This window comes from Meriones unguiculatus, chromosome 3 (genome assembly GCF_030254825.1).
Source record: "Meriones unguiculatus strain TT.TT164.6M chromosome 3, Bangor_MerUng_6.1, whole genome shotgun sequence".
Classification (NCBI taxonomy): Eukaryota; Metazoa; Chordata; class Mammalia; order Rodentia; family Muridae; genus Meriones; species Meriones unguiculatus.
In genome coordinates, this window is record NC_083351.1 from 8779854 (window position 1) to 8807127 (window position 27274).

Below are 27274 nucleotides of genomic sequence, written 5' to 3' on the forward strand. Positions count from 1 at the left end.
TCAGATGCCTTTTGTGAAACTCACAATGGCATTTATTATACTCCAGGAACAAGGAAAAGATAAAATCTTATCAAGGAATAATATGCCTGCATGAAAGCCATCCTCCAAGATGTACCAGGTCACAGGGACCCCCTGTTCTTCCAAACGCTCCTTGTAGAGCAAGGTGTCATCTCGGAAAATGTCCCGGTTCATGCTCACCAGCAATGCCTCTGGAAGTTGAGTTATGACCTCATCATCAGCTACAAGGGGAGAAATTTCTACATCCAGAAAGTGTTTGGCTTCTAGATAGGCAGCCTTGTTAAAAGGACCAGGAAACTCAGGTTGCTGAATGTTCTTCCTGAACTTTTCATGAATATTGTCAGAGCCAACAAACTTCTTGTATTTCATCCAGATGTCATGGGGAATAAAAGCTCCCATAAGTAAGGCATCTCTCCAGGAGCTGTCAATGTTTAGATACCTATAGAGGCAGTTTAAAAAAAGTTTCTGGTGAGGAATAGGACATTTTGGTTCTGCAAATGTGATGGTAACTGTAAATTGATTAGCTGAAGTACTGGATAAATCAGAATTTGAGCCCGGATCTGTGGAAGATCTGATCTGTCCAAGAAGGTCTGGGAAATGACACGCACAGCTCCACCTCCCATGCTGTCTCCACAGAGCACAACCCTGGAGGGGTCCACCCCATAGGCTTTCAGGTTCTTCAGGAAATGGGTTGAGGCAGCTATACAGTCCTGAAGACCAAAAGGATGTGGGTAGGCAGGAAGCTTTCGGTACCTGGAGAGAAAAAAGAAAAACAGCATAGCAGTATGTGTGGGGTGGGTGGAGTCCACTTGAACATGGTCCTCTATGCACCTGAGACTGAATTTATTACATCCTGAAATGACTGAACAAGTAAGAATAGTTATTCCCCCATTTTCCCCTTGTGTAATTCTGAAGAACTCTCCCAGAGTCAAAACAGCTTGGACTCTCCATGCAGACTCACCTACCTAGAGAGGATCAGGCAGGCCATGAAACCTAAAAGCTAAAGGCTTTGGGCCAGAGAGATTAAAGGGCCTGTTTCCAAGCCTTGTGTCCTGACCTGAATTTGCTGGAAGCCACATGATGGCAGGAGAGAACTCATTCTGGCAAGGTGTCCTCTGACCTTCATATTTACACCACAGCATGTGCTCACCCACATATATATGCAAATGAAAATAGAAAACAAACCACTTGTCGTTGAAAGTAGAAAAATCTGATTTGACAGGAGAAAAATGACAATCAAAAGTCGGTCTGGTTTGCCTGTATTTCTACAGAGATGGGGAGCCTAGGTTGATGGCAAGGTTAAGCTGCTTGCATTCAGAGAAGAGAGACAAAGGTAAGAAGGAGGAAAAGAAACAGGAGAGGAGAGAAGAGGAGAGAAGAGGAGGGGAGGGGAGGGGAGGGGAGGGGAGGGGAGGGGAGGGGAGGGGAGGGGAGGGGAGGGGAGGGGAGGGGAGGGGAGGGGAGGGGAGGGGAGGGGAGAGAGGGTGGGGGAAGAAAGAGAGGAGAGGACTGGGAGGAAAGGAGGGGATTGGGAAGAGGAGAGGATGGGAAGGGAGGGAAGCAAGAGGACAGAAGGGAAGGGAAGGTAGGGTACAGGAGGGGGAAGGAAGGGAAGGAGAGGATAACAGAAGAGAGAGGAGAGAGGAGAGGAGAGGAGGAGGCAAGGGAAAAAAGAGAGAGGAGAGGGGAGGGGAAGAGAGAGGAGAGGACTGAAGGGAGGGGTGGAGGAGGGAGCAGAGGGGAGGGAAGGGGAGGGGAGGGAAGGAAAGGAGAAAGAAGAGAAGAAAAATCTCCCCATATTCAGATTCTCTCAGGCATCTCCTCGAAGGCACTTCCTACTGAGGTCCTGCGAGAATAGATCCCCTTCTTTGACTGAGTCATTTCACCAGCCATTGTATTACAATGCAGGTTCATGGACCAGATCGTTGCAAGCATCTGGCAAAATGTTACACTGAGCAGTGTTGGAACAGACATTCATGCAGCCCATCTCTGGGTCCAGTTCAAGAGACCTTGGTTGGCTGGGAGGTTTGTGGAGACATGGATTCTAGTGGTGATGTTCATGTTTCCACACAATGGAAATCCACTGTGGGGAAGTTAGTGAATATTTTTCAAACATGGTGCCTTTCTCAAAGTCCTCAGAAAGGTTCAGTCTTATCCCAATGATACAGACACATCGTGCACCAGCCTGGTGGGTGTCAAAGCTGAATGTGTTTCTCAAGAGACTTTAAGTTCTTTTTCCTCTCTTCCCCAATCTGTGTCCAGCTGAGTGGTTTAGGTTTCTTAGAGGAAATGTTTGAATTGTAATGAGAAGCTGTACCAGCTAGGTATTCATCAACTTGAAACAGCACCTTTTTAGAGGTGGGAACCTCAAGTGAGAAGATGCTTCCTTAAATCAGCTTGTGATTGAGCCTGTGGGACATTTTCTTGATTGGGGAGGCCTCAGCCCATTGTGGAGGTACCACTCTGGGCTGGTGGCTCTGGGAGCTATGAGAAAGCAGGCTGAGCAAGACAGTGAGCAGCTCTTCTGCATCAGTTCCTGCCTCCAGGTTCCTGCCCTGTGAGTTCCTGTCCTTTCTGCTTTGATAGTGAACTGTGACATGAAGTGTGAGCAAAGCAGACCCTCTCCTCCCCAAGTTGCTTTGGTTGTTGTTGTTGTTCATGGTATTTTACTAGCCCTCCATCCACTCAAATGCCTACTGAGTTAGTTGTTTGTTTGTTGTTTTTTGTTTTGTTTTTTAACATCACCCTCCTAATTGGTCCCTGAAAAGTAGGCCTTCAGTAGGTAGATATTTCCTTTTCACCATGCAATGAACTCTTCTTGAAAAGCCATCATTACAGCAAAACACAGGACCATAAACATGACCATCAGCCCATTCAGGCTGCCTTTACCACTTTTGTTCTTGGCTCTAATAGAGTGAAGAGATACCCTAAATCCTGGACTCATCATAACCTGTGTTCTCTTTCTACATAGCTTTATTTGTGTCTAAATGTTTCTAGAAAGCATTCCCAAGGGCCTGAGGGTGTCCTGCATTGGTATAATGCTTGCCTAGTACACAGCACTGCATACCCAGGGTGCGGTGGTTTACACCTATAATCCCAGCACTCAGGAGCTAGGGTGAGGTAGAAGGAGCAAGCGTTCAAGGTTATATAGCGATCATATATAATATATAAGACATACTATATATTATGGAGTTAGAGGCAAGGCTAGAAAAAGAAAGGAACGAGAGAGGGAAGGAGGGAAGAAAAAATAAATCTCTTGATTAGGACAGTTTTTAAAGAAATTACAAAACTTTAGGAGGAATAAAGAGAATGAATAAAAACTAAGTAAAATGACATATGAATGTGAAAACACCGTGATGAAACCCATTAATTTGCACGTTAACTTTAAAAGTCAGCTTAAGCACTAGAGAGATGGTTTAGCGGGTGAGAGCACTTTCTGGTCTTGCAGAAGAATAGAGTTCAGGTTCCAGCACCTACAAGACAGCTCACAGACCACATTTAACTCCAGCTCCAGTGGGCTCTGACACCATCCCCCGGTCTCTATGGGATCTGGAGTCCGTGTATGGATCACATTAACTCATACAGAACATGCACATACAAATGCTTTCTAAACATAATTTATTTTTATTTTATGTTCATTTGTATTTTTCCTGCATATGTGTCTCTGTGAGGATGTCAGTAGTCCTGGAAGTGTCCAGTTATGTACGTGACTGAGATTGTGCCTTTGAGAGGTTACAACTGTGAGTCTTCAGTGTTCCCACTGGGTCACAGCAATGGAGCAGGACCATCACAGACTAAATCCTCTGAAACCAGAACTAAACCACACCTCTTCCCTCAAGGCATTTCTCATTGATTTATCACATCAATGGAAACACACACACAAAAAATGATACCAGAGACATAAAGTCATTGCTATGACTACATGCTGGCCTGGATACAAAACCTTAGGAGATGGTTTTAGGAGGCATTTGGAAAATTTTTATAGATGTACTGAGAAAACAAAAAGAAACCAAAACCAAAATTGAGCAAGTAGAGCTAAATCAGAGACTACGGAGAGAATTCAAGAGACAGGACTGTTTGTAGCAATGAAGACAGGAAGGAAAGGTCCTCATGAGACTTTCAGTGAAGACAAGGACTGTTCAGAGTTCAGCTGGAGACTCTTTGTGTAGCAAAAAGATTCTTTCTCTTTTGCCCATGTCTTGGTACTTTGTGGGAGGTTGAATTTAAAGGTGATGGACTTATCAGATAGAGGAAGTTTGAAGTTACGACAGCATGATTACTGCTGGCTTCTTCTAGCTACAGTTATAGTTAAATTTAAAACCAACCAAACAAATAAAAAGTTAAAACAGTTTTTTTTGGGGGGAAGCATAGTTTGGTCTAAACAGAGCTTACTGAAAGCAGTGAATATGGGAGGGTGTTGTTAAAGAGAGCAGCATTGTTAAAAATAAATTCAGTGTGGACAATGGGAATCCACACCACGTGCTGCAGGTGTAAAACCAAAACTCACCTGAAAGGCACTCCCTCTAGAAGAGAGCTCCACCAAGCGCCTTTCTCAAAAGGGCCAGGTAAGGTTTTCTCAGGTACAAATAACCATTTCACCCACCAAGATGCTCAGGCAACTGCATTCATGTATCAGCCACTGCTTCTTCTGAAGAGCCTTGGCACTTTCCATAACTCCTGTGTGAATGTTTCAGTGGTTCTGAGGTTTCAAAGGGCTTCCACAGAAATTTCAAAGGAAAATGAGACCAGGTGATGTATGGGAGAACCAGGCTTCTGCAGGAAGCTTCTTCTGAAAGGTACTGTCTGAAGGTACCATAGTAAAGCCTAAGCTGTGATGGAGATCCAAAGGTGTTGGATGGCAGGGATATGGCATGACTATGACAGAAAGCTGCAGAGAATAAATAGAGGTGCCCCAACAGAGGGGCTCAGAGGACTGCTGCTGGCACAGATACACAAACAGGGCTGCAGAAACCCAGTGGAGTTCACATCATGCCACCAGGTGGCACAGACCCTGAGCAAGGAGCTACAGGATTTATCCTTTGCCTGACTGTGTTCTGTCTTACTTTGAACCCATTTCTCCGTCCTCTGCTCCTACTTCCTCCCTATTGGAGTGAGAGGGTTTGCACTGTGCTGTTGTACATCTGAAGCATAGACCTGGAATTTAACATTTCAGAGTCCCAAAGCTAAGAATTTGGTCTGGTTTTCAGAGAAGGTTTTGTACACAAACTTTCAAATAGTGTTGGGACTATTAGAAACCTGTGTACTCTTGAGCATGGTCTGGATGTCTTTTACATTATGAGATGACCAACATAAGCCTTTGGTACCCAAAGGAGAAAGGTCACCTTTTTCAAGGCTTAGTCGTCAGCTGGCAGGTCCAATCATTGAGAAGGCTCTGACTGCATTGATGGATGAATTCACTGATGGGCTTAGAGTTTGATGTCTTTGTTGGGAATTGGTTGGAGGTACCTCACTGACCTTGCACCTTGAAGAGAATCCTGTTCTTAACTACTCCAGACTTCTCTCTCTCTCTCTCTCTCTCTCTCTCTCTCTCTCTCTCTCTCTCTCTCCTCTTCCTGATCACCATGGGGTGACCAGCTACATTCTGCCAAGTGTTTCTGCTGCCACAATGCTCTACCTCACCACAAACCCATAGCAATGGATCAAGCAGACTATTGACTGAAACCTTTGAATCCAGGAGTCCTTTCAGTTTTATCTTTCAGCTAGAAGTCATTGCAATGAAGAAGAAGAAGAAGAAGAAGAAGAAGAAGAAGAAGAAGAAGAAGAAGGAGAAGGAGAAGGAGAAGGAGAAGGAGAAGGAGAAGGAGAAGGAGAAGGAGAAGGAGAAGGAGAAGGAGAAGGAGAAGGAGAAGGAGAAGGAGAAGGAGAAGGAGAAGGAGAAGGAGAAGGAGAAGGAGAAGGAGAAGGAGAGGGAGAAGAAGAGAGAAAAGGAGAAGAAAAAGAACCAACTAAGTGTCCCAGGCTACTCACCCCACTGCCAGAACGACTGAGTCTGTGTCCTTGGCCAATAAACTGCATAAGCTGTGGTAGCATTCTGAAAGAGAAGACCAAGTAAAAACTAGCTCGCAAGGAGTGTTCACCAATGTCCCAGGATGTCACTGGCTGTTGTGGCTGTGAAACTGAGGTCCTCTGTCTGTCCCTATTCTTGCCTCCTCTGTAAAGACCTCACCAGCTCTACTTGGGCAAGCTTCTGAGTGTCTGAGCTTGAGCAACAGGGAAACTCAACTTCTTCAGGGTGGGGAAACTAAGGGCCAGTAAATGGAAAAATGCCAAAAGTGTGAAGCTAAGATTGAAAACCTGGGAGTATTAATAATTTTATATATTAGTATTAATTAACTAGGAGATAAGGAATGGTTGAATAGTTCATTTAAAATAAATTTGTAAATTTATATTTCTGTCTGCATATTATTTCTGTATCTGTGTGAGTGAATGTCATATGGGTGCCTGAAGAGGCCAAGAGAAGATTTCAGATACCCTTGAGGTAGAGCTATGGATGGTTGTGAGCCACCCCTGTGGTTCTCTGCAGGAAGTGGCCTTTACCACTGACCCATCTCTGTAACCCCAAGAACGGTACCTTCTAATCAGTAGGTGCACTTGAATTTCCAAGTAGTATGTCTTTCAGCATTAGTGCATGATGCATCCTGGACCAGTATATCAAGTGAGTATGCCTCTGGTTTGTTTGTTTGTTTGTTTGTTTGTTTGTTTTTGAACACAGGGTTTCTCTGTGTAGCCCTGACTGTCCTGGAATTCACTCTGTAGACAGGCTGGCCTTGAACTCAGACAAATGCCTGCCCCTGCGTCCCAAGGTCTGGGACTAAAGGCATGCACCTCCCCTGCTTGACTGCAAGTGCTCCTCTGACTCAGCCCCTCTCAGCCCCAGCCATCTGCATGCAGAAGCACGGGGAAGTCAGTACACATCTTCTGCGCTTGTTGCCTGGACAAACATGATTATACCAGCATGATTGCAGCAGGTAGCATAAAACCAGGACTTAAAAAATGATGACTCTGGCGTGGGCATATGTGCAAAATGAAAAAGGGCATGAAAGAGCAGAAACACAGGCTTAGAAGACATGGTCACAGCTCTAAGCATTCAGCTTCTGTGTCCAGGTTCTTTACAAAGAGTCTCTGCCTGCTGGCAACATTTTACAGTAAAGATGCCTGGTCCCGTCCCAGAGGGGGCTTGAGCAGCCTGGGGGAGGGCCTGGGTATGGCTTTAAAAGTTCAAGTCTTTAAACGTTAAACTCCAGGAGAGTTTAAATGTAGCCAAGGGGAAAGACCTCTACCAGCCCTGACCTTGGTTCTGGGCCTCGGGTAGTGCCCAGCTTCACTCCCCACCTGACATCTTTCTTATACTCCAGGTGGTCACAGTTGAAAGTTTTGCACTTAAGCCTCTCCCTTGTAGACTTCACAAGGGCTGAGGCAAGGATGAGGCCTGTGAGGAATCAGTGAGAGCTGCAACAAGGGTCCACTAGGACCCTCTGTATTCTAGACAGGAAGTATCTTGAAATTTATTTTTATTTGACATACACAAGTGGTTTTGCCTGCATGTTATTTGCATATGGAACCACCTCTTCATTTGTGTTCCTGCGTGGTCCAGCCTCCTCCTTTGACTCACAGGTTCATAGGTCAGAAACTGGGTATTCTGAGCCATCATTGCTTTTACCCTCTACAGGGACTGGCGGCTTGGGGTGAAGTGCTGTTGCTAGTGGGTTTGAGGCAGGAGAATAAACTTGGACATAGGTGAGTCCCATAGATGTGACTCATTCATAGCTTGTGATGGAGAGAGGGCACCACCCTAACACCTCCAGCTATAGAAGTGCCATGGACATTTCCACCACCAGAGGGCAGTAAAAGACCTTTACCTACTGTCAGGGAGAAAGGAGAGAGCTTGCCCTCTCAGGGGAAATTTTGGACATGCAGGCATGCAAGCTTCTATCCATTCACCCACCCAACTATGCATCTACTAGTTCATTCATCAATGTCTCCTTTTGTGCAGTGATTTGTTTAAGCATCCATTTACTCGTGCATTAACTTTTTGAGAATAAAAATGATAGCCAAGATAGTAGGGGTCTATCCCAAACCACTGATGTGTCCATAACATAGGGCAGTGGATGGAATTTAACAAAGCAACCTCAGGGTGATACCTGGGTATCCAGCTCAGAAGGTAACAAGCATGATGAGAATTCTTGACTTTTAAAAAGGATTTATCTTTATTTATGTGCAAGGGCGTTTTCTTGCATGGATGTCTATGTATTGCATGTGTGCCTTGTAACCACAGGGCCAGAAGAGGGTGTCAGATCCCCTGGAGCTGGAGCTGCAGATGGTTGTGAGCCAACATGTGGGTGCTCAGAACTGAACCCTGGTCCTCTGCAAGAACAGCAACAGCTCTTAGCCACTGAGCCATCCTACTGGCCCCCAAGTGTGTTTTCTTTACTTGTTTTTGAAACACATGGCCTGAAACTCACTATGTAAAATAGGCTGGCCTCAGCCTGCCTCTGCCTCCTGAGTGCTGGCATTACAACACTGGCCCACCATGCCCTGCCTGGCTTGGTCTTTTCTGGGTTTTATCTTCTCAGCACTATGTTCACAAGTAAGGCACAATTCCCCTCAACAATGAGCTTACAATCTCATCAATGAGAAAAACTCTCCCTACCTCCATGTCTTCACCTCCCATCTCTGCCTCTCCACCTCTCCATCCTTCCATCTCTCACTCCTAAGACTCTACCAAACCACCTGTACCTTCCCACCTCCCCACCCCCACGGTAGGTATGTGAACTTAACTTTCTTATTGGTTCTTGCCCTTTTCAAAATAATCCAGCATGTATTATTCCTGTGAAGTGTTGATTGTGAAAGTTGGAACTTTTTTTTAATTGCAAGCCATTAGTGCAGTGGGAATTAGACATGGCTAACAGACTCACAGAATATGTTGCTTGAATTGACCCATTTGGAAAAATTATTTTAAAAAATGTGTACAACTTGCACTTTTGCTCCATTGACAACAAGGAGGACCTGAGGGAGGGAGCTTAAATCTCACTCAGAAAGGGAAACAGAATAGATAGTGGAAGTGTTGAAGAGCGAGAACAAACAGGAGAAGGAGCATAGAGAGAAATGAGGGTAGTGATCAAACCTGAGGAGGGGGGTTCGCAGAGGGCCTGCAGAAAGAAGAGGAACCATGGGCTGGGGCATCTCTGTCATAACCTGGAGAGCTAAGGCAGGGTAGGCTTCTGGGAGGATATTTGGTGACTCTAGCTGAGACTCCTAGTAGCAGGGGTAATGGAGACTGAGGAGGACACTCTCTAACTAGACAGGACTCCTGGTAGAGGGAGGGGAACACTAACCCACCCACAAAAATTTCAACCCTGAATTTACCCTGCCTACAAGATGTGCAGGAATGAAGATAGAGCAGAGATTGATGGAATGTCCAACCAATGCCTGGCCCAAACTGAGACCCACCCTGTGGGAGAGAGCCAACCTCTGACACTATTTTCTATACTCTGCTCTGCTCACAGACAGCAGCTGTCCTCTGAGAGACTCCACCCAGCAGGGGATCAAAACAGACTCTGAGATTCACAGCCAAACTTTGGGTGAAACTCAGGGAGTCTGGTGGGAAAATGGGGGAAGGACAGAAGGACCTGGAGGTGACAGGAGATCCACAAGACCAACAGAGCCATCTAACCAGGGCCCAGAGGGGCTTGCTGAGACCAAAGCACCCAACCAAGGACCATGCATGGACTGTAGCAGATGGGCAAGTCGAGCTTCATGTGGCTCCTCTTGTAAGGGGAGCAGGGGCTGTTTCTGACATAGACTCTATTGCCTGTTTTTTGATCACATACCCTGGCAGGGCTGCCTTGAGAGACCACAGGGGAAGAGGATGTGCTTAGTTCTGATATGACTTGGTGAACTGGAGTGGAGGGGTATGGAGGGGACTCCTCTTTTCTGAAGAAGAGGAGGGAGAGGGAAGAGGGAAGGAGAGGGTGGAACTGGAAGAAGAGGAGGGAGAGAAGATCAGGATGTAATATGAATTACTTAATTTGAAAAACACACACAACCTCTTCCTATTTTGCAGGGCAATTACCAGGATAGGTTACTCTCCCAATTTAGATTAAATATGGATATTTGTATTATTTCTAAAAGAACATTTGCCTTTCTGACCAGAAAAGAAGTGCTCAGTGTGTGTGTGTGTGTGTGTGTGTGTGTGTGTGTGTGTGTGTGTCAGGGGGTGGATTTTGTAATTTGAACTTTTTCTTTTTCTTCTGTTTAAAAGTATAAAACTATTTCCAGCCATCCACTATTTCCTGTTTGGTGTGTCTGCTTCTTCTTCTTCTTCTTCTTTTTTTTTTTTAGGAGCCCACCAGCAGAATCAAAGGGTTCTTGAGTCGAGAGTGAGGATTAAAATGAATAAACGAACACACAACACATGAGACCTTTCTGAGAAGCTGTAGTGGAGATTAGACTGGACCAGCAGCCTGGCTTTTTTTTAAGAGTGCTTTTAAACCAGAATAAAAACAGCTCAGAACAATGGGTTAAATTTACAAGGAGGTGAAACAAGAGGTGTGATTTTTGACAAGCTCTCCCACAAACAAAAGGAGATGGACTTGGAAATTCTTCCCTAACTTCAGTGAAGGCCTGGTAAAAGCAGTCTTTCTGCTCAGATTTAAATATCAAAGCAGCTGCTAGAATAGCAGCTCCCAACAGGTCTTCCTTTTTTATTTTTATTTTTTAATTTGACCATAACGTAAGAGTTATGGAGCAGAAGATTGTGCCTGTCTTAGGTTATTTCTCTCGTAAGATATATTCTTACCTGTCATTGGTACATGAATTTCATCATTTATGCTCTGTCTTGGGTTGAATATATCCCAGAGAAACATTACCCATCTCTGACTACCAACCTCTGTTAGGGTAGACACTGGGGTTTGATCTTATGCAGATCAGATCAGCTTTAACATTTTAAAAGGCCTTCAGGCAAGTTTTAATTGTCACTGATAGGAGCGCATCTCCTATCACAAGCCAAGTCCAAAATAACACTCCATAAAAGTTACTTAACAAATGACTCCTTGTGTGAATACCAAGTCTGAGAAACATTCATAGGAATCATAGTAAAAGGCTGTCGAACAACCAGAACCATTTGAGAGCTTACAAATACAGTTTGTTAGTTTTCATTGAAGGCAAGAAACATTAAAGTTTGAATCTTATTAACATTTCCAAACAACAAAGCAAAAAGAGAATTTACATAGGCAGTTTCAGGGCCTCCTGAGAGTTTTTGAAGCAAGCTTGTTTTGGTCTGCTGAAAACCAGAGTCAGACCAAAGTTTTACAGTCAGTCTTCTTTTTTATTCTTTCTGATTTTGTTGAGAATTGTCCTTATTAACAGAACAAAAAAGTCCAATCCATTGTATAAGAGTTTCTTTATATGACATCTTCTCCCAGGAGCAGAATGAAACAAAGGGTGGGTCAAGACCTCAAGTCCAATGCAGCTTTTTGGTCTCAGTCAGGACAGAATTTACCATTGTCTACAGTGGGAACATCCCCCTTTTGGGGAACAACTCCTGCAAATCACACCAGCCTTTCTGGGATCCACCTGGCTCCTTCACCGTCCAATGGAAAAAGCACAACCATACCCTCTTCCCCATATTAATATGGGATCGGGGCACTGCCATATTCCAGTAATTGGATCTTGCCATTTTACTTGGGCATAATTATCTTTGGCATTAGGATGCCACAATCGATCAGCTGCAGAATGGCCTTGTATATCCCCATTCAAAAAATTTTAAAATAAAGAGAGCATGAATAATATTTGGGGATATAGCCAACATCAAACTAAACGGAGAGAAACTTAAAGCAATCCCACTGAAATCAGGGACAAGGCAAGGCTGCCCACTCTCCATCTCTTCAACATAGTTCTTGCTAGGCCCCTTGACAAGGCCGCTTGCTGTGATGTCTTATTGCTAGAGCAATAAGACAATTAAAGGAGATCAAGGGGATACAAATTGGAAAGGAAGAAGTCAAAGTATCACTATTTGCAGATGATGATAGTATACCCCAGTGACAACAAAAATTCTACCAGGGAACTCCTACAGCTGATAAACACCTTCAGCAAAGTGGCTGGATACAAAATTAACTCAAAAACATCAGTAGCCCTCCTGTATTGAAAGAATCAGACTAACTTTGTAACCTATGTTTCTTTTAATTGCCTTATAACTTATATTTGCAAGTTTTAGGCCCATGTTAATTAAAGCCTCTTAGTGCTTCTCCAGAGAGCTGAGGAATGTAAAAGTTCCTGACATTAGCCATCTGTGAGGGCAGAGATAAGGAAGAGAACAAGCAGAGATCTCTACTAAATGGAGAGAAAATCACCGGCTGGCGCCAGTGAGATGGGCTTTATTTGGAAACTGGGCCAAATGGCCCCAATCCTTCTCCTGACCTTTGATCCAAAGCCTGTAACCCCCACTCCTCAGAACAGACATGGGATGAGTTAATCACTCTCCCACCTTTAACTGTGGATGTCAGGAAATTCCAAACTGACTTGAAGATCAGATATTTATGACAGGGCTGACTGGACCTAAGGGTGACCAGAATTAACCAATTATTTTAAAAGGTAAACACCTCATCCAATCCTGAATTGCCAAGATAGTAACCCCAGGAGATCCCCACCTTGTGTCTTTATTTTTTAACTTTTATTAATTACACTTTATTCATTTTGTATCCCCCCCATGAGCCCCTCCGTCCTCCCCTCCCAGTCCCACCCTCCCCCCTTTCTACATGCATGCCCCTCCCCAAGTCCACTGATAGGGAGGTCCTCCTCTGCTTCTTTCTGATCTTAGTCTATCAGTTCTCATCAGAAGTGGCTGCATTGTCAGGGTTCTAGGTTATCTCCATGAATAGTCCTTGGTTGGAGTATGAGTCTCTGGGAAGTTCCCTGTGTTCAAATTTTCTTGTTCTGTTGTTCTCCTTGTGGAGTTCCTGTACTCTCCAGCTCTTACTATTTCCCACTTCTTACATAAAATTCCATTCACTCTGCCTGTCAGTTGGCCATCAGGCTCAGTATCTGCTTTCACAGCCCGCATGGCAGAGGCTTTCAGAGGCCCTCTGTGGCAGGTTCCTAGGTTGTTTCCTGTTTTCTTCTTCTTTGGATGTCCATCCTCTTTGCCTTTCAGGATGGGTATTGAACATTTTAGTTAGGGTCCTCTCTTTTGCTTAGTATGTTTACATGTACAGATTTTAGTGGGTTTATTCTATGTTGTATGTTTATATGAGTGAGTATATACCGTGTGTGTCTTTTTGCTTCTGGGACAACTCACTCAGGATGATCCTTTCCAGGTCCTACCATTTACCTGCAAATTTCATGATTTCCTTATTTTTCATTGCTGAGTAATACTACATTGTATAAATGTACGACAGTTTCTGCATCCATTCTTCAGTTGAGGGGCATCTGGGCTGTTTCCACCTTCTGGCTATTACAAATAAAGCTGCTACAAACATGGTTGAGCAAATGTCCTTTTTGTGTACTTGAGCCTCTTTTGGGTATATGCCTAGGAGTGGTATGGCTGGATCTTGAGGAAGCGCTATTCCTAGTTGTCTGAGAAAGCGCCAGATTGATTTCCAGAGTGGTTGTACAAGTTTACACTCCTACCAGCAGTGGAGAAGGGTTCTCCTTCCTCTACAACCTCTCCAGCATGTGTTGTCACTTGAGTTTTTTATCTTGGCCATTCTGATGGGTGTAAGGTGAAATCTCAGGGTCATTTTGATTTGCATTTCCCTAATGGCTAATGAGGTTGAGCATTTCTTTGAGTGCTTCTCTGCCATTCGATATTCCTCTACAGAGAATTCTCTGTTTAGCTCTGTTCCCCATTTTTTAAGTGGAGTACTTGGTTTGCTGCTTTTCAGCTTCTTTAGTTCTTTATATATACTGGATATGAGTCCTCTGTCAGATAAAGGGTTGGTGAAGATTCTTTCCCAATCTGTAGGCAGTCGCTTTGTTTTGATGACTGTGTCCTTTGCTTTACAGAAGCTTTTCAATTTCATGAGGTCCCATTTATTGATTGTTGCTCTTAGAGCCTGTGCTGTTGGTGTTCTGTTCAGGAAGTTGTCTCCAGTACCAATGAGTTCTAGGGTATTCCCCACTTTTTTTTCTAGCCGATTTAATGTGTCTGGTTTTATGTTGAGGTCTTTGATCCACTTGGACTTCAGTTTTGTGCAGGGTGATAAGTATGGATCTATTTGCATTTTTCTACACGTAGACATCCAGTTGGACCAGCACCATTTGTTGAAGATGCTATCTTTTTTCCATTGTATGGTTTTTGGCATCTTTGTCAAAAATCAGGTGTCCATAAGTGTGCGGGTTTATTTTTGGGTCTTCTGTTCAGTTCCATTGATCCACCATTCTGTTTCTATGCCAGTACCATGCAGTTTTTATAACTGTTGCTCTATAGTACAGCTTAAGATCAGGGATGGAGATACCTCCAGAAGTTCTTTTATTGTAGAGGATTGTTTTAGCAATTCTGGATTTCTTGTTATTCCATACGAAGTTGAGAATTTTTCTTTCAAGGTCTGTAAAGAATTGTGTTGGTAATTTGATGGGAATTGCATTAAATCTGTAGATTGCTTTTGGTAAGATGGCCATTTTTACTATGTTAATCCTGCCAAGCCATGAGCATGGGAGATCTTTCCATCTTCTGATATCTTCCTTTTAAAAACCTAAGGTCTTTGTCTCTCAGTGCCATTCCTAGCTGACCAGCAGGGGTGACCCCATTGCACAATGGTCAAGAGGAACCTCTTGCATTTTTGCATCGATGGATGATTAGTTTCCTGAGTTTTCTTCATTCCTTCTTATATTTAGGCTCTTGCTGGGCCTAACAGTATACCAAAGACAAAAGGGCTGAGAAAGAAATTATGGAAACAACACCCTTCTCAATAACCACAAAGGACATAAAGTACCTTGGTGTAACCCTAACCAAGCAAATCAAAGATTTGTATGAAAAAATTTCAAGTCTCTGAAGAAAGAATTAGAAGAAGATATCAGAAGATGGAAAGATCTCCCATGCTCATGGCTTGGCAGGATTAACATAGTAAAAATGGCCATCTTACCAAAAGCAATCTACAGATTTAATGCAATTCCCATCAAATTACCAACACAATTCTTTACAGACCTTGAAAGAAAAATTCTCAACTTAGTATGGAATAACAAGAAACCCAGAATTGCTAAAACAATTCCCTACAATAAAAGATCTTCTGGAGTTATCTCCATCCCTGATCTTAAGCTGTATTATAGAGCAACAGTTATAAAAACTGCATGGTACTGGCATAGAAACTGAATGGTAGATCAATGGAACTGAACAGAAGACCCAGAAATAAACCCACACACTTGTGGACCCCTTATTTTTTACAAAGATGCCAAAAACCATACAATGGAAAAAAGATAGCATCTTCAACAAATGGTGCTGGTCTAACTGGATGTCTATGTGTAGAAAAATGAAAATAGATCCATATTTATCACCCTGTACAAAACTAAAGGCCAAGTGGATCAAAGACCTCAATAAAAACCTGACACACTAAACCTGTTAGAAGAAAAAGTGGGGAAGACCCTTGAACTCATTGGCACAGGAGACAACTTCCTGAACAGAACACCAACAGCACAGATTCTAAGAGCAACAAACAATAAATGGGACCTCATTGCCGGGAGCCAAAGCCAATTAGTGGAGCCAAAGCCAATTAGTGGAAAGTTACTGAAAAAGCTGCACCAGGACCTTAAAGTCATGGATGAGAGATTTATGTGAGAACATCTGTTCCTTAAGCTTGGAGCATCCTTGAGATATCTTAAGCAAACATTCTTGTGGTATCTCTCTTAGTTAACATTCTTACAGTATCTTCTAGTTTCGGTATCTTGCACCATAAACCACTCTGCTGTCTCCTGCAGCAATAAACTACCCTTCCCCCTCCCTGCCTTCTCCTTAGAAAGTTGTGTGAAATTTTTCAAATAAACGAGGGTTGGATTAGATTTTAGACTTGCCCTCCTTCTTTCGTGTCTTTTGTCTCTGCATTCATTTCACCCCTCCTCAGGTACCTGTTGAAAACCCTGTTGGTCAGGGCACTTCATGAAACAGAAAAGCTTCTGTAAAGCAAAGGACACTGTCGTCAAAACAAAACGACTGCCTACAGTTTGGGAAAGGATTTTCACCAACTCTATATCTGACAGAGGGCTAATATCCAGAATACATAAAGAACTCAAGAAGTTAAACAGCAACAAATCAAGTAATCCAATCAAAAAATAGAGTACAGAGCTAAACAGAGGATTCTCAATAGAGGAATATTGAATGGCTGAGAAACACTTAAAGAAATGCTACCATGTGGGTGCTGGAAGCCAAATTGAATTGCTGAGTCAGTTGCCTGATGTAAAACTTTTTGAAATAGGATCTTACTATATTGACCTCAATGGCCTGTGGCTCGTTTTAGAGATCAAGATAGTGTCAAAACCTCAGAGATCCACTTGCCTCTGCCTGCCAAGTGCTGGTATTAAAAGCATGCACCGCCACACCCAGCTTAAAACTTTCTTTTTTTTAAGAAAGTTACTTTAGTCACATTGAAAATTTTCTTTCTGGGATATACTTATAAGAAATATTAATGAAGTAAATTAAAATAGGAGGGGACTATCCAAACAGTCATTTGAATACAATTCCAAAATAATAGTACAAGTCAGAGTTTAAATCAGAGAAAACATTTAGACTGCAAGTGTAACTTTGCAATGGGGTTTCTGGATACAAGACAAGCAAGATTCCCTCTTCATGGGACTCTGAACTTGGCACAGGCTGTTAGTGTGTAAGGATGGGGAGAAAGGATGGAAAACAAAGTTATAGAAAGGAGACATGAACTTTTGCAACTTTTAGATGAACTAAACCATTGATCATCTAAATGTTTGGGAAACAACCTGAGCAGCTTAAGGAGGTCAGAGTCTCTGCGTCATTTAATCCACTACTGACTTATCTCAGCAAGCTCTTGCAGGCACAGAGTGACTTAGAAGATTGGTACAGCAGCCCTTACGGTAAGGTTTCCTTGGAGAGTTAAGATTGGTCCACTTGACATAAGAATATGATAGGGGAGATGCTGCAGGAAAAGTGGTGTTAAGGAAAAATGGCAAGCCCAGCTCTTCAAAGAATCTCAGGCAACCCCCACTCCATCACCACTATTCACCATCCCCATGTGAAGATTTGGAGGTAGAGAGAGTTTTTCTCATTGATGAGACTGTAAGCTAATTGTCAAGGGGAATCGTGCAGACTTACTGATGAACACAGTGCTGATAAGTTAAAACCCAGAGAAAACCGAGCCAGGCAGGGCATGGCAGGCCAGTGCTGGAATGCCATCACTCAGGAGGCAGAGGCAGGCTGAGGCCAGCCTATTTTACAGAGTGAGTTTCAGGCCATGTGTTTCAAAAACAAGTAAAGAAAACACACTTGGGGGCCAGTAGGATGGCTCAGTGGCTAAGAGCTGTTGCTGTTCTTGCAGAGGACCAGGGTTCAGTTCTGAGCACCCACATATGTCTCACAACCATCTGCAGCTCCAGTTCCAGGGGATCTGACACCCTCTTCTGGCCCTGTGGTTACAAGGCACACATGCAATACATAGACATCCATGCAAGAAAACGCCCTTGCACATAAATAAAGATAAATCTTTTTTAAAAGTCAAGAATTCTCATCATGCTTGTTACATAAAGAGGTTAAAGCAGCCCTGTATCAGACTGTTGGAGTAAAGAAAGCTCCTCCGACCTCATCTCTTTCCCCTTCTCATGCCCCCTTAATTTTCTCTGTCTTTCTCTCCACTTCTCCACCAGGGTATTATATTGGAGAAGCTGAGAATTTGCTCTATGCTCTATGATAGGGGAAATGCTGTAGGAAAAGTGGTGGTTAAGGAAAAATGCAAGCCCAGCTCTTCAAAGACTCTCAGATGACCCCCCACCATCACCACCCCATAGCCCCCCCTCCACTCCCATCACCACCCCCACCCCATCAACACACCTACCTCCTTACCCTCACCCCATTATCAACCCACTCCCTCCCCACCCAAGGAGTTATATAAAAGGAAGCTGGTTTTGTCATCTGTGCAACCTAAGGAGTTCTTCCAGGATTCCATTGACAAGTAATAGGATCTTGACTTACAGCACAGAAACAGCTGTCAGCATGAGTTGGTCTGACACACAGCCAGAGTTTATTAAGCAAAATGAACACAGTCAGAACTGACTGTGGGCAAAAGAAAAAGAGGCACACTTCAGTGTCCTGCTGTCTCTGTGAATGCTGATTTGGAGTTTTTTGACTTAAGGCCTACTCAGTAGGATGGATTTCATGCTTGCTATAAACCCAGGCAAGACCTCAGTAGTTGGAGAGAACCACTTAGAAGAGAACCCACTCCTTCTGGTTTCTTGAGCAAATATAATTCCTCACTGTATCCTGAGGCCTACAGATAAATGTAGCTTCCATCCCTGATCAAGGAAACTTCTTCTTGGGACACTGAGACCAACACAGGAAGCCACACTGGTCAAAATGCAGAGCATAAGTGGCTGGTGAGTGTCCAGCGCAAGTGGAGACATCTACAACCCCTGAACCTAAGGCACAGGGGGAAATGTGGAGGAGGAGGAGTGGAAAGACCGTAAAAGGCAGAGGCCGGGACTTGTGCTCCTTTTACAGTCTTTCCACTCCTCCACTGTACAAGGACTTGCACAGGCTCTTCTAGACGTGGCAGGAAAGCTGAACCCATGCAATCTCAACAATATGGCTGCCCAAACAAGAGCTACACAGAGACAACAGCAACTGACATGTCAGTGTGGATGGTGGAATTTCACAAGGCTCCACCTAGTGAAGACCTACAGGCCAGCACTGGCTGCAGAGAGGAAGAATCGTTTTCTCCAGGGATGAGCTCTCGGCAGGCCATCCAGTCCCATGTGGGCAGCACGACACACGTGTGTGTGAGCAACAACCCCAAGTGGACTCTGCAGGACACACACACACACACACACACACACACACACACACATTATGAATTTGAGAGGATGTGGAGGTCACAAAAGGAGCTGGAGCGGGGAAGGGTAGGAATAGAAATGATATAAATGCACCTGTAGTATTAAGGTCTGAAATTCTCAGAAGCCTGAAACGATTAACTCAAAAACTCTAGAAATCACATAATATATACATGTGATATATATATCACATACTATATATAATTATAGACAAAATCACATAATATACACTAGTCATAGGTTTGGTGAAAGCATTTAATTATTGTATACAATAATGTGTTTATTCTCTATTACTATGCCTACTTCCACTGATCACCTACTTCTCCCAACTCCCACTTTCTAGTTTTTATGTTTGTTTTTGACCCTGTGAATTTCACTAGATATACTTAAAGGAACGTAGGTAAGGAGTTATCTGCAGGAGGAACTCACCACTGGCTATATCACCTTCAAAATGTCTTTTTCTGTTAACAGCCTTAGCAAGTAGCAGAGCCTTGTGAGACTCTTCCCCATCCACACTAATGGGCCCAGTCTTGTGGAGATCTTGTCAAGCTTCTGTGAGTTTAAAAGGGTTCCCTCCTCTCCTGGGTCTTGTGTTCTTTCCAACCCTTCTTCTACAACAGTTCCTAAGCTTTGGATAGGAAGATACAGATGCCTCATTTATAGCTGAGCATTCAACAGTCATTTATTCGTAGTATTCTGACCAGTTATGAGCCTCTATAGTAATTTCTAACCACCAAAAGAAGAAGGTTCTCTGATCAAAGATTCACTCATGTATGGCAATAATCATAATTATATGAAGTAATTTCATGGGTATGCCATGTCTATTTAGCCAAACAAATTGATAGCTTATGCAGTAGGGCTTTTAACTTCCTCAGCAACTGGCTTTTGGCCGTATTATGCAGTGCCAGATATGGGTAATCTCCTGGGGAGTGGGCATAGACTCCTATCCGGAGGTGATTGGTTACCCCATGACAGTCATGCCATTATAGCACTGGTGGGTACATCTTGCCTGGCAGGTTGATAATGTGACATGTAAGATCCCTAGTTTAGTAAGACTATTAACAATTCTCCCTCAGTGGCCTATAAAGATTCTTCCATCATTATGAAAACTTGACAACATGTGTACCCTTCTTATTGGCAGCGTTTATGATATAAGAAAATTCCATCCTCTTTCCCATTGATTGCATCTTTTAAAGGCACATTACTTTCAGTGCATTCAAAGAGTAAAAAAGAAGCGTTCCTCCTCTTTGTTCTGGCACCAAAAATGGCTCAAGAAAAGATTTACTCTCTAAGATTTATCCTTGTTTATGGTACTAACAGGAAACTCACACACTATCTTTATGATGATCTATTCAAAGGTCTTACAAACAGCAGGATCTCAGTCGAAACACATGAACGTAGACACCCCAGGCCCCCAATTCACAAAAGGATCAGGTGCTGCTACTGTGTGCATCTAACCATTACTCAGAGACTATTCTCAGGAGACACTCTGCTTCGTATATTTACTAGATCTCCAGAGACACACAGAGGAAAATGGAGCACCTAAGCCAATTCCCCACTAGATGGCAGAAAGCCAGTGATGTTTAAAAAGAAGTCTTTATTGGGTTCTTTTTGAATATTTCCTTTAACTTCTTTATTTTAAGCACACAGCAAATACAATGGCAACACTAAGGTAACTATGGACAGTCAATCATCTGTTCATGAGAACTCTTTAGTCTTCATTTTATATAACTGGAACCCTTTAAAGCAAATGCCTCAAAGAAGACTACATTAATGCTTTTCTACGGTGTAAGCTGGTAATGAAATGAAGGAGAAAGTAGGGAAAATTAGCCTCAAAATGAGACTAAACTGCAGCATAAATTTTCACTTTGATTTGTTTTGTAAAAGGGAAAGTAAATGGTCTGACATTTTTCTTAAATAGAAATAAACTCCCAAGCATATCCTACATCCAAGCCCCACTTCTGTACCTCTCCTATGCAGTTCTTTATTTCAACTGTGCAATGCTATAGAAAGGAAGATATTTTCAGTTTAGGGTGAAACATGGGTCACCCTTACAGCAAGCCTGCTCAGGCAACTGACTGACACAATTTTGTCTGAAATAAAAAGAATCATTCATTTGACTCTTATAGAAATTTCCATCTGGTAATGAGGATAGATTTGTGTTACTAGCTCCAAGTCAATTACAAGTCAATTCTTGCCTGAAGAGATAGCTGAGTTTTAAAAGCCCTGGTTTGGGCTCAGTGGTTAAGAGCACCAGCTGCTCTTCCAGAGGTCCAGAGTTCAATTCCCAGCAACCATATTGTGCCTCACAGCCATCTATAATATGATCTAATGCCCTCTTCTGGCATGCAGGTGTACAGAGAGATAGCGTGATCATATACATTAAATAAATAAATAATTTTTTTTAAAGAAAGCTCTTGTTTGTCCTCACCGAAGTCTAGAGTTTGGTTACCTGGACCTGCTTCAGATACCCCTCTTCTGACCTCTGTGGGTACCTGCCCACCTATCTCTCTCTCTCTTTCTCTCTCTCTCTTTCTCTCTCTCTCTCTCTCTCTCTCTCTCTCTCACACACACACACACACACACACATACAAATACCTTAAGAAAAGAAGAAAGAAAGAGAAAAGAAAAGGAAACCCTAATTGGCCTACTGTCATTCGTTGGGCTTGGAGACTTGGATTAGATGGGTTCCTAATGGCACGGACAGCTTTGTGGTAACAATCTTTGGCCATAATTGTGCCCAGAATGGATGAAAAGATATACATATGAAGATGTCCTTAGTTCAAAGACAACGGATAGAAATTTTACTGTCCTGCAACTTTTATCTTTTTACAACATAGATGGAAAAGATATGTTTTCCCAGGCCTGATCATTTAGCGTCTGTCTTTATTCCTTAGTAACAATCCAGGGGCATTTGCAAGTTCTCTCTCTCCTTCTCTCTCTCTCTCTTTCTCTCTGCCTGTGTGTGTGTGTGTGTGTGTGTGTGTGTGTGTGTGTGTGTGTGTGCTCATGGATGAATTTGCCTTTTATGTGAAGGCTAGAGGACAACCTCAGCAGTTGTTCTTCAAAAGACACCATCCACCTTACTTTTTGAGAAAAAAAATCTCTCATTGGCCTGGAGCATACTTAAGGAAGTTAGGCCAGCCAGCACCAGGGACCCACATCTCACCTCCACAGCACTGGGATTATGAGCAAAGGCCACCATTTTCAACTTTTTACAAGGTATTGGGAATCAATCCTAGGTCCTCATGTTTGCACAAGCATATTATTTCAGCATCCATATCACAATATTTTTTAAATTTCAGTTTATTTACATTCCAAGGGTGTCCCCTCCCTCCTCTCCTCTCAGTCCCCCCTTCCTCTCCTTCTCCTTTTCCTTCTGCTTCTCCCCTAGAAAAAGGAAGCCTCCTCTCCCTTATCAACCTTCCCCAGCACATCAAGTCACATCGGGACTGAGCATGTCCTCATCCCCTGAGGCCAGGCAAGGCTGCCCTGCCAAGTAGAAGTGACCCAAAAGCAGGCAATAGAATCCATGTTAGAAAAAGCCCCCATATGAAGACCAAGCCACCCATTGGCCACATATGGCCACCTAGGCAGGGGACCTAGGTGAAGATCATGCATGCTCCTCAGCTGATGTCTCAGTCCTATACAACAAGCTTGTTACAGACAGATTTATCTCCCCAGCCTGTGACCTCATCCTTAAAGGCAGAAGTTATAACGAGGACAGTCATCTTTTAAAATTTTGTGGCTCTTGATATTTAAAGATCACAAGGTGTTGGGCCTGTGTCACCATTAAAATGAAGGCATTTAATTCATTTCATACCTCCAAACTCAGGTCCTCTGTCTTCAGTACCCATGTTTATATTTCAAGTCAAGCTGAAGTCAGATTCTGCATTAAGCTTTAATAATTCATTAGTAACATGGTTCTCAGACACCGGACAAGGTAAGTCATCTTTCTGTTTTTGGTTTTAGCTGGGATTAGGTCTGACCGTCTGCTGTGTGTTTTACTGATAATGTGATACGATGTCACAGAATAATTTCATTTCTTCCAGATTCCCATCAAACAATGATCCTCTTGATTCCCAAGCCCTTAGATAAGGAAGTTTGAGAAATTTGATCCTTGAGTAGATTTGATCCTCATCCTGTCCAACCTGAAAACCTTTTAAAAGTTGAGCAATTGTGTGTGTGTATATATATATATATATGTGTGTGTGTGTGTGTGTGTGCTCTCTCTGTCTGTGTACTTGTGTGTGCATGCCTGAAGTTGCATGTTCACCTGTATGAGCAAAGGCCAGTGCTCATATCTTCCTACTTTACTCTCTACCTTGTGTTTTTGAGTCAGGGTCTCTCCCTGAACCTGGAGCTCATCAGTCCCACAACCTGATGGCCAGCCAGCTCCAAGGATCCTCCTGCCCTCACTTCCCCCACACTGCTGTGCTCACCTTTTTATGTGATGCAAACTTGGGCGTTCATGTTTGTGCAACAAGCGCTTGACCAACTCAGCCATTTTGCCAGCCCCTGAACAACTAACTCTTTGGATTAAGGGATATAAAATCTCTAATGAGGGAAAGGTGGCATAGAAAGGTGGGGAAATGAAGGGACATGGGGCAGAAACAGAGATTAGAACAGAACAACGTTCCTCTGGGTCTAGTCTTTGTCTTTCATGGATAGGGAGTCAAAAAATCCTAACACTGGCAGAACAGTCCACTGTCATTCACCAGTACAGAAAGATGATTGGGATAGCCAATGAAAAACACATATAAACTCGGGATAAAATTATTTGGGTTGAATTGGGGGGACAGGGCATGCCTTTTTTATTTTTTATTTTTAAATTTTTTTATTTTTACGTTTTTTTACTGGATGTCAAAGCATTTGTTTCTTGGAATAAATAGAGATGCGGAAGGGAATGGGTGATGAATCAGTAGACCATGGGTAATTTTTAGGACAGTAACACTATTCTATGTATAATACTGTGGTGGTGGATGTTTGGCATATATATTTGCCAAAAATAAAGTAATATATATATATATATATATATATATATATATATATATGTAGTGATATAGTATGACTAGATCCCCATTCTATCTTAACAGCCCTTCTTCCCCGTATGCAAGCCTCTCATTGTGCTCACATTAGTTATCACAGCTATCCCATTAAAGAGAGAAATATCTGTTCATAACGACATCATCACACCCTGCCTTGTGGTTAGTGGTAGCTGATCCTGTTCATAGCTACATCATCACACTCCATCTTGTGTTTAGTGGTTGATTACCAGTTTAAAGAATGTATTCCAAATGTCCCAAGCTATGTACACAGTGACTATACAGAGTCTATGTAGTCATGCACACTTAGGTATATTTTTCTTTTTCTTTTCTTTTCTTTTTTTTTTTTTTTCATGCCTGTATTGAATTCCCTTCGATGTTTCCTCTTTGCTTAAAAATTCTGAGTTTCTTTTAGGCTGATTCATCTTGAAGTTCTTTTTGGTGACAGGAATCAAGTACTGAGTCCCTGACTACAGTTGTTCAGGGGTCCCCTAGGGGGTAGGGAGAACTCAAGCCATCAAGAAGATGATTTAGCTGTTGTTAGGATGTCCTTTGTTTTACTCAGTTAGTCTTACCCCTTCTGCTTCTCTCAGCTGATGACTTTACACAAAGCTCACATTTGCATGTGATGAAGAAGGGCTGATTACTAGGACTTTTTCAAGGGAGTAAAAGAAATGAGGTTCTGGCAACTGGATTCCTAAGAAGCAAAAGGTGTTGTTGGAGCATCGCTCATAGTAACGACTGTGTGAACTCCACCGCCACTCTACAGCTGGGGATGGGGCTCCATCAGGGAATGGAGCCAACTGTCAGTCAACATATTCATGCTCAGGCAGGTGAGTAAAGGAAGGAGACTCTACCAGGAAAATCAGAGCTAGAACCTGCTGCCTGGACATTCCATCTCACTGGTGGGTAACACTGGTTACCTTAGAAGACCCCCAGGGTCTTACATGATCCCTAAGTACAGCTTTCCTGAAGTTCCATCCATCCCTTCCTCCACTCACTGGTAGACATACTGGACTCTGTGCATGCTCCCCAGCACATATGCCCCTAAGTCACAGCTTGCTGTGCTCAAAGCCTGAAATTCATCTTCCCCCATATTCCTCTACAATGTTATTAGTCTTTCATAAATGTCCCAGAAGCCCTTCTGTCTGACCCTTGGTTTAAGGTTCTAAGGTTCATGGGTCTCATCAGGCTATTGATAGAAACAAAATCAGCCCTCAGTTATTCTGTCCTTTGTCTGAGGGTCTCAGAAGAGACAGAGTAGAAGTCATTTTTTTCATCTCCCTCAAATTCTATAATAGATTCAGTTTCCACTGGTAACCTCTGACATCTAAGAGGTAATAAATCTAGTTTTGTTATTTGTGACTACTGGTTTCAACCATTCAAAAAGATCAAAACAAAACAAAACACTGACTCTGAGAATTGTCTTCATGTTGGACCCCAGAACACCAACAGAAGGCTCACACCAAAGAGCAAAAGAATGTATTGGTGGGGACTGAAAGACTCCTGTTACCCCAGGCCAGGTCACTGTGAACTGCCTATTTGCCAATTCAAAGCATAAAACCCAAGGTTATTTCTTTAAGAAATGAACTCCATAAATGTCTTCCTGGCTAATACAACCTCTGCATGGAAAGTGAAAAGATAGCACACTCAGCCCATTAAATGGGCACAGTTTTGATTATTGTGTAAAACACACGGTGCCTGGCACAACACTACTGCACAGCACACATTGGCCTGTTAAACTATGTAGATTTTTTTACAAAATGCTTCCCCAACACTTAAGTTCTCTCTACCCTCATAGATTATAGTCATTAAGAAACAGAATTTACCCATGTCATCATCACATTGAAAAGGTAGTGCATAATCCAAATCTTCACGGGGTGTTGGAGAGCAGGAGGTATGTCGATAGTGAGGAGATGGTCTATAAGAACCCACACATTGACTCCCATGATCAGAAGACACAAGGCAGCGAGGAACATTTCGACGGGATCCAAAAGCAGCATGGCACTCTTGTTTGTTCAGAGTGAGCAGAGGAAAACCTGTCCCTTAAGACTTCTTGCTCAGCCCCAAACCCAGGCACCTTATAAGCTGCCGGGAAACACCGTGGCCTGGCTCCACCTCTCAGAAGCTGTTCTTGAGATTGAAAGCATCCTCTTGGGAGCTCATTGCAACAGATCACAGCCTGGACAAGCTCCTACCCGGCAGTAGAGGAACCCTAGCACCACGTCCCAAGGTAGGTCAGTCTTTCATCATACCCAGCACTGACCATCCTGGATAGCAAATGGACTTCCAGTGGAGAAAAGACTGAATGGAAGGAGATGCCAGTCGACAGCCATATCTGTGGGAGGTTGGTTAAATGGAATGGAGGTGTGTACTGTTCTCTGTGATGCTCCTCTCAAGTGTGAAATCAGAGATTAGAGCAGTGCTGTGTGTGCCAAGGTAAACCACAATGAGGAAGAACACAATGGGGGGAGGGAGCAACCACACATGTTCCTTCCTTACCTATCCTTTTCTACTCCCTAGCCTGATCTGCTCAATGTCAAAACACTCTGTGCCCTTGCTGACCTTGTTCTGACTCTTCTCCGTGTGGATAAAACACTGGAACGTCTAGGACAGCTTGTTTCATCTTCTACAGAAACCTTGATACCAAGGCAGAAGTACTGAGTCCTTAGAAGGTGCACACTATCGTACCTTGCTCTGCTGAGGGGGCGCACGGGAGACTTTAGATCAGGTGTTCTCAACCTGTGGGTCGAGACCTTTTGAAGGATGGAATGACTCTTGCAGAGGTCACCTAAGACCTGTAGTGAGAATGTTGGTTCCGTTTAATATGCAGTTATGGTATGTAAATATGTTTTTGTTTTGATCCCAGGTGTGAGATATGGGTTGCTTCAGATTGTTCACAGTAAATAACTGTGATTTTTCTTGTGCCTCGGCAGGGGCAAGATTCTGACAGCTGAAGGCAGTTTATGTTTGGAATTCTGGGGACTCTTGAGAGGGTAGAAAAATGCCAGAGGCCTGAGAGAAGGGTGGCTACTGCTGGTCCCTGCATCTGTTGGTGGTCCCTGCTGCTGCTGGTTCCTGCTGCTGCTGTTGTGATTGCTGGACTGCGGGATTGCTGCATTGCTGGATTGCTGCATTGCTGCATTGCTGGATTGCTGGTTGCTGGTTGCCAATTACCTGATAAATATTAGACT

At 43.2% G+C, this 27274-nt stretch overlaps 1 protein-coding gene across 1 annotated transcript; it reads right to left on the reverse strand.

Annotated features, from left to right (window-relative positions):
* Positions 1-27217, reverse strand: LOC132652715 (arylacetamide deacetylase-like 4). The gene is given in 6 exon segments (XM_060378650.1): positions 1-476; positions 479-771; positions 6007-6070; positions 25910-26001; positions 26772-26878; positions 27032-27217. Coding segments are annotated over 6 exon segments (1218 nt in total).
* Between the last annotated feature and the right edge of the window lie 57 nt (positions 27218-27274).